Below are 11,108 nucleotides of genomic sequence, written 5' to 3'. Positions count from 1 at the left end.
TTATTATTGTTATTACTTAATTATCAGGAATGTCCGGCTATTGCACTCAATAATAATAATAATAATAATAATAATAATAATAATAATAACAATAATAATAATAATAATAAATAGTATATCTTCAATGTTGAATAAATTTTTACCCGAATACGACTGCAAATGATACTTCAGAAAAGGGCATGATGCCAGCGGTGAAACTATTAAGTCATGTGCTGAATAGATATAATTTATTCCCTTTGCAAGAAAACATCTCTATTCATTTTTATGGTAGTTGTATGCCTTCTAACTATTTTACTTTTTTTTCTAACATTCTATGTCTCCAAAGCTTTATTATTCGTCTCATGTATTAATTACAAAGTTTAAAAGTGACCAGAAATTTCCACTTACGACTACATATTGTTTTTTGGATACCTCTGGATACAATTAGTTTTGTTTTATCCCCAACACTATTTGAAAATTTTGAAATCAATCTTTATTTTGCAGTATGTGTTTAATTATATGTGTATGACATTTCGAAGTTAGACGATATTGTGATGCCAATGGAGCTTGCCCCTTTAAATATTGCTGGGTCTCTTCGATATGTTTGAAGTTGAGCAGCGGGAAAGAGAAGAGGACGAAGGATGGAGGAGGTAAAGCAAAAAGAAGCTTTACTTCGCTCTAAAGAACCCAAAGGCAGTGGTTCTTGCAATCTGTCTAAAATGTGCAATTTATCTCGGCTAAAGCTTCAAAATGCTTATTTTCTGAGCATAAATTGTTATTTCACTTTCGTTACGGGTGATCTATTTTCATTTGCTTTTTTCTGACAAAGTATCCTAAGGGCTTCTAATTCATGTCGACTAGAGCTGAAAAGCACTATTTAAAGATCTCCCATTACCAAGAATATTTCAAAGCAGAACTGTCCTTCTTTAAAGCCACCTGCTGAGTTTTTTAAACAAAATTGTGACCAGTTGTCAAATCATCATGAAAAGAAAGTCAGCGTATGTGCTTTAATGACAACGTAAGATAAACTCAGGAAAAAATCATTTGGAAACTATCAATTATCTTATCGAATGCAATTTGCTTTTTGGGCGAGTTTTAGCAGATAGCTCAAAATCCTCCTCCGTAAATCCTTATTGTTACTTAAAATTTTATAAATTGTCCTCTCTTACTACATTCTATTTCTATTCCTCATGGATGTGCATGGGAAGACCCATGAATTTGAAGATTTACATACACCGGAGAGAAAACTTTATTTAAAGATTTCGAGAAGAAAGAGATAATACTTACAGATAATCCCAATTCTGTACTTATATTAAGCTTATTCATTTAAGCATGCATAATTATGGCTTTCATGCAATACTGTTAATATTTGTAATAGTTTAAAAATTGTTGTTGCTTTGCAACATTTTTTGTTGACCTTTTCTTAACTCATTCTTGTTGGCTTTTCTGCAATTCAGCAATGAAGTGGATTGTGTATCTTTTCTTATTATTTCCCAAATTACTTTCAGTTTTTCATAATTTCTCAAATTATTTTCTGTGAATTTAAACGCATAATAACTTATCTGTAAACTTCTTTGTAGGATATGCAAAGAGAACACAATTAAAAGGACAGAAAATTTTACAGTTTTGATAATTATTTTAGTACTGTTTGCCTGGATGGGAAAAACAATCACAAAAAACGTAGGCAATCATAAATGAGGAAATGAAACAAATTAAGCTGAAAAATGTATAACTTTTCGGTAAAAATTCTTCTCAAGAATCATTTATTTTTCAAGTACAATCAGGTTACGTTAGTTATGGAACCTTTATTATATATGATGTATTATTTTTAGTAATAAACATTTATTTCAAACTAGTCCATTTATGTATGGTTGTCAATGATTTAAGCATCATTTCCTAGCCTTTCTCACTATACAACGATTTTTCTCTATAAGTTGTTGCATTATCTCCTTAGCGTCAGTGATGCCTCTTTAAAAAAAAATAATTTTATTATTAAAATTGAATTACTTTAGATCACGGTGTAGGCCGGAGTTCGTTGTGGGGTATCCGGAAGGTTGGCTGCCTTTTTCGATACGTCGTTCTGGTATTGCAAAAGAAGCGTTTTTCACCTCTTTCTATTGAGGTGAGAAGTGAAATGAGAAAAATACTGTTATAAGTTTAATTATCACTTCTGCGTTCTTACATGAATTTTCAACAAAGCTTTTGATCAATTCATTTTTATAATGAATTTGAGTTATGTCAGGAATTAAATGGTAGTGTCATCGGGCAAGTACCATAAACGTTGGGTTAGTGCTGGTAATGATTGTAGCTCAACGACAGTTAAGCGTCGCGAAAATGTCACAAGAGTTATCGCACCGCATACTTATGGTACCAGGTCTATATTGATATTATTTGAAATCCCACTTGTATAAACATATTGTAAGGAGCTCTCGATTTAACTCCTATATATTTTTTAAATGGGAAAAATAAAGTGACACTGAAAAGGTCTAGTACAGTTGGTATTCAAGTGATAGTAATGAAGTAATCGTTAATGATGTGAATGTTTGATAATCATTCGTAAAAAAATGGATAAAATCTGTTTGGGACAATTTTAAATATAAAAGAATCACATCACCTTTTTTGCAATGGCAGTGCAGCACCCTCTATTCAAGCAAATTTTTCGTAAGAAATTTTGAGAAACATTGAATTGCGCGATAACTGGATATTTAAACGAAAATAAATGGAGCGTTTATCCACGACAAAATTGCTTTGTAGTTGGAATTCGGTGCGCTGGAACAAACCATTAGAAAGTGATGGAACTGCTGGTGATGGATACTGGAGTCGATCTATGCCTTTTTCCGAATCACTATCAAAGGGTTATGATACCAAATCGTCTTACTCGATGCCCCCATTAGGACGTTTTGACACACAGTCTGCTAGCAAAAACAACATCGAATTGAAGTTTGTTCTTTCAGATGTGTTTTTCATGATTTCTTTGGATGACTGAGCACTATACAGTTATGTAAAATATTATGGATCCTTAAAGATTGGTGTGATAGAGTTGGAAATGCGATTATATCACATCAACTACATTCCCTTCAATGATCTATATTATATTAGCATATATTTCTCAAAATAACCTGACGAATGTAATGAAGTTTGGTTCTAATGGTTCTGCTTACGCTACATCTTCCATCTTACTCAATCGTTTTTCATTACCAGCATTTGTTGTTTGTTTCTTTAGCGTTAATTTATGTGTCCAGTAGATATCTGATATTATATCTTTTCCCTCATCTTTCTTCGCCTCTATCTCTCTTATCATTAGAAGGTGCTTCCAACTGATTTTAAATAATCAGTTAAGTGCATTTCATAACAGTGCTTTTTAGTGGCTATTGGAAGCAAACAAATGCATTTTCCTTTACATGAATGTCTAACTAATTGAAAACAGCCTTCAAAGAATAAACAATTTTAGTTTCAGTGTGAGATAAAGTGAATTTTTTTAACAGATTTATATGCGCAGTAAACATTCATTTGAAGATACAAATAATGATATTACAGGAACTCCGGTCCGTATATAAGGGAGCGTTCTGCACGTTTTGGAGACTCTGTGTTATCACTGATGAATAATAAAACACCAAATAGGACATCGCCTCGACTTCCTTGGCTCTTTGATAACCGTTTGTTTCTGGACACTTTTTTAGCAGGGTAGCACCCGGACAGGTCATTTCACCTGATGGTTTTTCACTTTACCCTTATCGGTCAACAGACGCCATTGTATTTTAAACTTGTTTGAGATTTCCAAGAATATGTATTACCGCTTAAACTTTCAGGAGCATGTGTTAACACATAAACTCCCCCATTTTCACTTGCTGATGAGGTTTCTAGATCAGATTTTATATGATGTCATAACATTACATAAGGAATAGTATAGCGATAGAATTTGTTTCAGTGAAAAATCGAAAGAATACAACATACAATAAGTCTATAAGAAATGCACGAGAAAATGCCGTCATCGTCAATAGCAGTGAGTTTCTGTAATCCATTGATTATCTGGTATCATATAGTTCTTCTTATATGGCTTTTTGTTTCGTTATGCTGAATTTTTCCACGTTGTTGTACAGTCTACTGCCAACTTACTTCGTGCGATGTTCACGAATTTATTTTTAGATACATCATCCTTATCTCCAAGCACCCCCGAGATTTTTAGACAGGACAGAAATAACTGTTTCGTTTATAATTTATAAAAATCTAATCCATAAATTTCTTAATCACTCTGTTGGAATTGTATCTATTGTCAGCTATAACCTGCTAGTTTTCCCATTTCCATATTTTTAATGTACGAAAAATTAAGGATGGACATTGCCTTCATCCTCCGCAGTTCGGTCGTTTCAGTCAGAAGTACGAAATACAGTTCTCGTATCATCATCATCATCATCAACTTCAACATCACTTTACAATAGATCTTTCTTAAGCAATATGTCGCAGACGGTCATTAGGTAAATCTTATTTTGCAATCCATCCGAATAGCTATAGTTCGAATAGTACCTACATCATTTTCTATGCTGCAGCAATCATGGAAACGTAGCGCTCAGAACGGACCGTCCATGGCGCCGTCGCATGGCTGACGCTGCGCGTTTGCGCATTGTTCACGGAGATGAGATTGGTGGTGCAGTATGTTCAACACTTGCAACAATACGAGCACGTCGTAACAGTATACCAAACGGACGTAACTTTACCAATAACAACGGCGATGAATTACGTAGTTCACTTAACGCGTTGAAGAACTATATAGATGAACAAACTACGGTAATCGACCGTATGATACATTATTAAGAGTAAGAGAAGTACTGCTGAGAGTACTTCTGAGCTTTTCAGTTTTGAAATTCTTCATAATAAATCGTTGAAGATTTGGGATATAATCTCAATGATTGCTTCTTTTAATATATTATTCAGAAATCGTTTCTCTAATATTCACTGATAAATCATTTTTTTCATAATTCTATAATGTCATTTAAGCAGCATACTCCCATTCGTGGTTTCTACTCTACCCGGTGGAACTCGGGACGATTTTCAGAATACATGTCAAGGTAAAATTTCTTCGTTGTACTTTTCCTTGTCATTCCAGACTAACATTTATCTAGGACAATCCTTAAACAGATATTTTGCTGGACTGTGCAATTTAATTATTAGTATCTACTTTATATGCTACCTAGATAGAAGAATAAGGGTCGTTTCCAGGGATTACATATCTGTTTTCAGAAGCTATTCCCCGGTTCGACCAAAATCAAGCGCATATACTACGAAGTTCTCTAAATATACTTCTATTTCTACGTAAGTCGTTTCCTTTACCATACCTCTCAACCTATTTACTTGATGAAAAGGATTGTTATTAAATTCTATACTAATTTCAGAGATATGTTGTTAAGACCGTTGCGCTCTTCGTGGCAATCTAATACTTTGGATAAAAATGTTAAATCATATATATTAGATGAAGTTGTTCGCAATTCACCGATACCGACGAATATTTGTGAACGCGAATTAACTGGTCCATTATTACCCAGCAAAGAGAGAAGTAATTATTTCTAAACAAATCATAACACGAATAATTTCGTGAATGTTCGGTTAGGTTAATTTGTAAAAATTTGGTAACCACTTTCTCAAAGTGCCTTGTTTTAATGCGGATCTTCCCTGGTTATTAATCTAGAACAATTTTTGGAGTGCTCAATAGACTGGGAGCAGAATAACTCTTGAAAACATTACCTAATTATTTAATTTCAAATTAACAGCACTCCGTCATCAGTCGCAGCAGCGCAAATTAGGAGTAGAATCAAATTCTTCATCCGACACTGAACGATGGACTGAGGTACGTAAACGGAGGTTACGGAAACGACTTAAGAAGAAATTTAATGATGAAGGTAAGTGATTGAAAAACAGGACAATATTTTACCAGAAAGTTATGCGTATATGTATATAGATTTTTCAGGCAGATCTGAGAATAAACAGTTACTGACGAGTGCAGAAAAAGGAATGATGACAACTGATAAAGAGATAAGTTTGGTGAGTCGATCGATTTGTAGTACTATGGTATAGCTTTTCAGAGATTTCTGAGTGAATTCGAATAAAAGAATTTCTGTTGCCGTTTTTCTTTTTCGTTCGATTGGAAAACATCTGCTCGAGATAGAACAAGGATGAGAGATTTCTTGACAAACGCTACACTTTGCATACATTACTTTTGCATGAAATATTTACATAGAAAGGAGCTTATCAGAATGTAACGATTTTTCAGAAAACTGATATTCGAAAGGACAGTGTTGCTAAGGAGAAGGCAATGAAACGTGGTCAGATCTTGGACAGTTCTGAGTTAGTACCTTTCCCTTTCATTTACTACTCTGAAGTAACCATTCACTATTTTATTACAAATTTGAAATGTCAATATTTATCCCTTTGGTGTAGCTAAAGTTATTATGTGCAAAGTTTATTCTGGAAATTTTGTTGCATATGAGAAAGGGTAAAAACGGCTCTGCGTACAAGTAATAATTGATTGGTGTCCTGAAGTAAGCAGTACACATCTCATCTCAGTGATTATATTCATGTGCGCCGTGTTTGGCAATCATTTCTTTAGGACATCATCTTTGATTGCTTTTCCGACAACATACGGTGAGGGATCAGAACTGAGAATAATAACCAAAGAATGCGATAAAGGTCAGTTTCATTTTCTCTTACAAATCATTGTAATACTAGCAGTTGACCTGTGTTGTACATTTTAATGAACTATGTTAAACTGGGAAGAATAATTGATGCATATTTCTTTAATTTTAATTTAGATGAAAATAAGTGAGAGAATTGAGGACTGGACTAGATAAATTAAAATCTCATCAGCGAAATTTCTCATCCTCCACTTCTTCCCTATCTCCTTTTGTTGATTGGTAACACTTGTAGAAAGATATGATCTTGTTTATACTTTCTAAGACAGTTATAGACATCCTTTATTATTAGGTTTGTCTGGTGCAGATTTCCAGAAATCCATCTTTGTTATCACATATTTTCCACTTAGTTTTTGTTCCATTCCTGTTATATTGTATGTGCTGAAACTCATCAATAATTGAAGAATTCAGCTGAACTGTTTTTACGAACATTCAGTGCATTCAGTTTTTACGAACATTCGTGGATGTTATTAATCATCATTTTTGAAACTATCTTTGTGATTACTATGTGAGTCACCCATGGACTGCCGTTGTCTTTATTGATGTAAGTGATGGGACCACTGATCACTGAAAGTCATCAAAATCAATACCAATATTTAGGTTAAGGTTATGTGAAGTAAATGCTTCAGTGCTATGTTTGAATCTCAAGATAGGTACCGGATACAACCTTCTGTTTTTCATAAACAGCTTGATGGAAATGCAAAAAATCCCGAAATCATCAAAGCCATCGATCCTCCTCCTTAGTGCATTTTAGACGTCTAGGCTACAAATGAGTGGATACTCCTCAAATATCATTATGACCATATTGATGACTACAACGTGAATGATATTGAATGAGAGAGATGCATTTAGAGTTTTCGTTATTATCGTTGACTTTGATTTGCTTGGTAATGCTTCCACGACTTTTCCTCCTCACTTTTACTCTTCATCTGTTCAATCGATTATATGTTACTTGAAATTCCGACCTCTTAATTCTACCTGTGTATCATATCAGAAAAGAGTTTCATTTCTTCTCAATATGTCTACCAGTAATAGTTTGCATTGTTATAAATTTTTTATGACGCGCGTCATTCTGAATCCATGTGATATCATAGTGGAAAAGTACAAATGTTTTTAGGATTTATAGAGTCTATCGTCTCCCATGCATGATTTAATTTCTTTTTTAAATCTGTGATTACGATGGCAATTTGCATTTGCGTGCATTAAATCTGTATGGGGGAAGTTATCGGAAAAGTGCAGGAAAAGTTGGTAATGAAATATTCTAAATAAAGATCTAACTTTTCTCCAAATTGTTTATTTCATTTTACTCCAACCTTCCTTAGAGATGTATTCAATGTGAAATATGCATCCATTGTTCTTTGTTTTACTGATTCCTATCACTTTAAACTTCTAATGTTGCTGCGCATATTATATATTACTATCAAATTGCAGCACAATTTGAAAAAGCTGATAAGGAGAGGGAAGACAAGCTGATGAAAGAGTTACATTCGTTTACAAAGATAAAATCAGGACAGAAATGCGATAACGTAACACTCGAAACAAATTATATCAATCACAAAAAGGAGGTGAAGCATGTAACTACTAAAAGAAAGAAAGGTACTTCTGAATACGTTCATTTCTAACACACAAATAATGCGCCTTTGCATTGCACCACTCTTCTACCACACGTTATTTTATCACTTTACACTTTGCTGTCTACCTTGCTTCCAGCAAAGATCAAATCTTTTTTACACAACCCATGATTAGTCGGGAAAGCTAATTTTGTTAAATTCATTTATCTGCAATTGAAGTTTATTCGGGTTATAATATTGTATCTACACATTATTACTAGCTAAAAAACATTAAAAAAGTATAAAGCAACGGCAAATTGATATGCGTTAAAAAAATCAGTTATACAGTAAACAAGCAATGCGTAAAAAAAATCAGTTATACAGTAAACAAGCAATATACCAACTTTAATTAACAAATCTCTTGTCATTGCCTTCGGTAACAATTGATTGTCGCTTTGTTGATAGATTTCGTAATGAATGAGATATGGGGAAGAGTTCATTTTGCTGAGTTGGAATAACCGTCCGTAGAGGACGGCGTAGTTCTCGACTGACGTAAACTATTTGAAGACTGTTGAATGAATCGACGAGCACTTTTGATTGAGCAAACTGAGTGAGCGTTATGAATGAATGAATAAATCTCGGATGATCTCAATTCTTTATATAATGAAAATTTGTTTACAGAAGACGTTTACAAATGAGTTGTTGAATTACAATTAGGCACAGAGATTTTCTTACAATATTCTGACGATGACATAAAAATTCCTTGCAATATTCCGACAGTTACACAAAGATTTGGTTATGAGACCAGAGGCTCTTTACAAAATAAATTAACCTAGGACATCTTTACAACAGGAGTTGACTTTCAACATGGATTGATTTACAGCATAATGACATAATCCTTATTATTGCCTTAATTTTACTTACAAAATTTCATCATCGTATTTCGATAATCCGATATGATTATGCATTTGTCGCTGACATTCTCGAAATTGAATAATGTAACTGGTAATATTACTTGCCAAGTTAAAGAATTCAGCTAAAATAACTCTCTTCATTCTTTTTTTTACACTTAGCAATGCAGAAATGTTTGTATTGAAATGTAATTTAAGAGTGGGTGTACTTTTCTTATTTTGTTAATAAATTTGTTTATATTTTCAGTGCAATGATAACAGGGTGAAATTTTGAATTTGGCATGTAATTAATACTGATCTTTTGCTTGGCTGATGCTTGCTACCTGTGTAATTTAATTTCCATTTAATTGTATTTTGTAAGCAATCCGATGTTACCTTTCCAATGAAATGAAAATTATTTAGGCAATAAATGTACGGAATGTAAAGACAAACCGACGGAAGTGCCAAATATCGACGTACAGCAGGCAGATCGGAGAGAAAAGTCTTGTTCGGATCAGCTTCTGTCGCTGCGACCGATACCGCCGATAACCCTTTCGTCACCTAACAACTCACGCAAAAATACAGTTAGTTATACCACTGTTCCTAAAGAAGCTATTTTTTTTTTAAAAGGAAAGAGGGAAGGATACTATCGTCACTGAAAGAAGTTTCATTGCTATGTTCATCGGCTGGGATGCAATTTTACTGGAATATTGAAGCTCACATCTTTCAAATGAATGAACAAAGTGTAAGAGAAAAAAAAATATCTCAATACCTTCATTCCTCTATCAGTATTAGTACTTACGGATCATCTGTAAAAAGAGCTATATTTTGTGATAACAAGGAAGTTAAAGATATTATTTTTTAAATCCAGTTGACATTTTGGTTGTCGTTAATTCAAATTATTTAATCTCAAACGTACTTTCATGATACACTCGAAATTCCCAGAATTTCCATTAGTAAAACATATCTAAGCAAAAGGATTGAAAAGTGTTGTCAAATAAGAAATTACTATTCATTTTACTTTAGGCAAAGAGTGCTTTGGTATTTCTTCCAATGGTCATTTCTTGTTTTTTGCCACTTTTGCTGTCTCTCATCTCGTTGAGAATTCAAAAATTTATTCACATCATAGTTGTAGAACGGCGAATGTCGATCTTTTCTCAGTCATTTTGTTCCCATACAACCATTCTTGCACTTTAAACCCATTGATTCCGTTCCTCCATCCCATCAATTTTTATCTCCAAGCTGAGTAAAAATTTGCAAATTTGGCCCTTTTTCCTTCCTTTTTCTCTCTGAGGATAAATAATTCCTTCATCTTTGTTACAGATCATGGCCACACTAATGGGCAATCTCTTCGAAGCAAGCAGGAAACGATATGATGTTGACGTGGCTGATTTCAATTCTTCAGGTTTATAAATTTTGAAATCATCGCAATTCTACTTATTCTCGATCCTTTACTATTTTTCCATAAGGCTCATTGCTGAATTCTTTTGCTCTTCCCCTAATTTTTTTTATTTTTCTACAAACTCTGAACCACATTATTAATAGAATCTACCAGATATAATCAGGAAAAATGTCAGTAATTTATACATAATGTGATCTGTTATAACACCTGTGATCAGACATCTGACATTGCTTAACACCTGACATAATTTACTGCAAATTCCAAAATTTAGCGAATTATCTTTATGATTATTTTACCCTCATTTTCAAGATTGCATCTCACATTTGTCTTTCCCTTTCTCATCATATTGTGTTCATTGTTTTAACTGCGGGTTTGTCGCATCGTAGCTCAGGATGGTTTCACGGTGCTCGGATCGCGAAACGATAGTTGATATTTCCAACGCTTTCATCCATTTCACTTCAAACATGTTAATTTATTGTGGAATCAAAATAAAACAGAACTCATCATTTTTTATAAAATTTTACTTTATAGATCAAAGGGAATGCCATTCCGTCCTAGTGTATATACTGTTGATACATAGAAAGCGTCCGTAGACAGCTGGCTT

At 33.6% G+C, this 11,108-nt stretch overlaps 1 protein-coding gene across 1 annotated transcript; it reads left to right on the top strand.

Moving 5' to 3' along the window:
* Nucleotides 1-1,986: 1,986 nt before the first annotated feature.
* LOAG_00793 (hypothetical protein) lies at nt 1,987-10,515 on the top strand (the record flags this gene model as incomplete). The annotated part of the gene is made up of 17 exons (XM_020445550.1): nt 1,987-2,101; nt 2,222-2,353; nt 2,734-2,919; nt 3,517-3,635; nt 3,908-3,982; nt 4,310-4,454; nt 4,527-4,764; nt 4,975-5,045; nt 5,218-5,289; nt 5,370-5,530; nt 5,745-5,873; nt 5,942-6,015; nt 6,245-6,318; nt 6,581-6,660; nt 8,094-8,258; nt 9,526-9,686; nt 10,426-10,515. Exons 2-17 carry the CDS (start codon nt 2,229-2,231, stop codon nt 10,513-10,515), a joined length of 1,965 nt encoding a protein of 654 aa, XP_020304004.1. The 5' UTR covers nt 1,987-2,101; nt 2,222-2,228.
* Nucleotides 10,516-11,108: the final 593 nt, after the last annotated feature.

Source organism: Loa loa, assembly GCF_000183805.2.
Source record: "Loa loa unplaced genomic scaffold supercont3.62, whole genome shotgun sequence".
In the NCBI taxonomy this organism is placed as follows: Eukaryota; Metazoa; Nematoda; class Chromadorea; order Rhabditida; family Onchocercidae; genus Loa; species Loa loa.
Note: the sequence above shows the minus strand (reverse complement) of the source record. Positions and strands in the feature narration are given on the sequence as shown.